At 61.4% G+C, this 1,433-nt stretch overlaps 1 protein-coding gene across 1 annotated transcript in view; it reads right to left on the bottom strand.

Moving 5' to 3' along the window:
• Window positions 1–1,433, bottom strand: part of DNAH1 (dynein axonemal heavy chain 1) — a 58,414-nt gene that overhangs the window by 22,637 nt on the left and 34,344 nt on the right. Inside the window, exons 32-33 of the mRNA XM_045297415.1 lie at window positions 478–569; window positions 128–282 (exon numbers count right to left, since the gene is read on the bottom strand). Of these exons, the coding sequence (XP_045153350.1) occupies window positions 128–282; window positions 478–569 (247 nt within the window). The remainder of the gene's footprint in view (window positions 1–127; window positions 283–477; window positions 570–1,433) is intronic.

The following is a 1,433-nucleotide window of genomic DNA, read 5'->3' as shown; positions in this document are numbered from 1 at the left end:
CCCAGGATGAGGAAAGTGCTGGGTGGGTGCGGGGGACGTAGTGGGTAAAACCCCGGAGTTTAGGCTCTGGAGGTAAAGTGCCAGCCTTTCACTGGCTAAGGGGAGGAGGGGGCCTGTGGTCCCTCACCACTCGTGGGTGAGCAGGTCAAACTCCCCGTAGAGCTGGCCCATGGTGATGGACTTGGGGTTGAGCACGTAGTAGTTGACAGCCTCGTACACGCCACCGCTGATGGACGGCTGCCCCTTGAGTGAGGTCAGCGCGGCCGCCAGGACTTTGTAACACTGGAGAGAGACGTCACCTGTAAGTCTCCAGGCTCCCCAGGGAGCAAGGCTGGGTCTAGGAGGCCGAGGAGTCGAAAAGGGAAGCCAAGGCCCCTCTCAGGCTGGACCACCCCCAGCTCTGTCCAAGGCCCTATCAGGCTGGGCCGCCCGGCTCAGTCCCAGGCCCTGGCTACCCATGCAGCCGGCTGCACGCACCATACTCTTCCCGGAGCCTGTGGGTCCCACGAGCATGAGGCCGTGCCGCACCACTGTGGTCTCATACAGTTGGATACACTTGGTCAGGAAGCCTGGAGGGACAGGGCAGGGGTGCAGGGCTCAGAGTGTGCCCGGTTCCCGCTCTTGCTAGCTCGCTGGGTGACTGCAGCTGGGTCAGTGCACTCTCTCGCGGGGAACCAGTCCCTCAGCACAGTGCCTGGCCAGGCTTCAGAGCCCCACCCCCAGCCTAGTCTACACCCTCCCCTCCCTCTACTGTCCTGCTCAGGGTCACCAGTCAGCTTCAGCCCCCAAAGCCACTGCCTGCTGACAGCCAGCCAGGAGCTTTGAGAGAGGGACGCTGGATGAGCACTGGCCAGGGGCAAAGCGAGGCCCTGGGTAGGTGGGGAGCATGCACTTGCCCACCCCAGAAAAATAAGGCAAATGAATAGAGACAGAAATGAAAATGAAAGTGAAAAAAAAAGCAACGAAAACGAACAGAAGAGCCACAGGCAAAGACCATGGACAGATACCCCGTCAGCGAGGATGCTCGACTGACCGGCCACCGGACACAAATGATGCTTTCGATTGTCTGTCGCTGGAGACGGTAAATCCGACCTCTGATGGGATATCCCCCCGCCCTGGGAAAACGGCACCCGTTGACGCTAGGGAGGGTGTGGGTAGGTTGTAGCCCTGACCCACGGCTACTGGGATCGTAAAGTGGGACAACCACGCCGGGAAGCAGCCCGGCCTCCAACACGGGAACACCAGTCACAGACGCCGTGACGGCACGCACCCAGAGAAACAGGAAAGACACAGCAGACGCGCGCCTGCGGTCAGACAGCACGGCTCCCAGACAGCACGGCTCGGCCTGCGGTCAGACAGCACGGCTCACAGACAGCACGGCTCACAGACAGCACGGCTCGGCCTGCGGTCAGACAGCACGACTCACAGAAAGC

Source organism: Echinops telfairi, unplaced genomic scaffold, assembly GCF_000313985.2.
Source record: "Echinops telfairi isolate 266 unplaced genomic scaffold, ASM31398v2 ScPeMD7_7420;HRSCAF=8458, whole genome shotgun sequence".
NCBI classification, from domain to species: Eukaryota; Metazoa; Chordata; class Mammalia; order Afrosoricida; family Tenrecidae; genus Echinops; species Echinops telfairi.
This window is presented reverse-complemented; position numbering and strand designations above follow the sequence as displayed.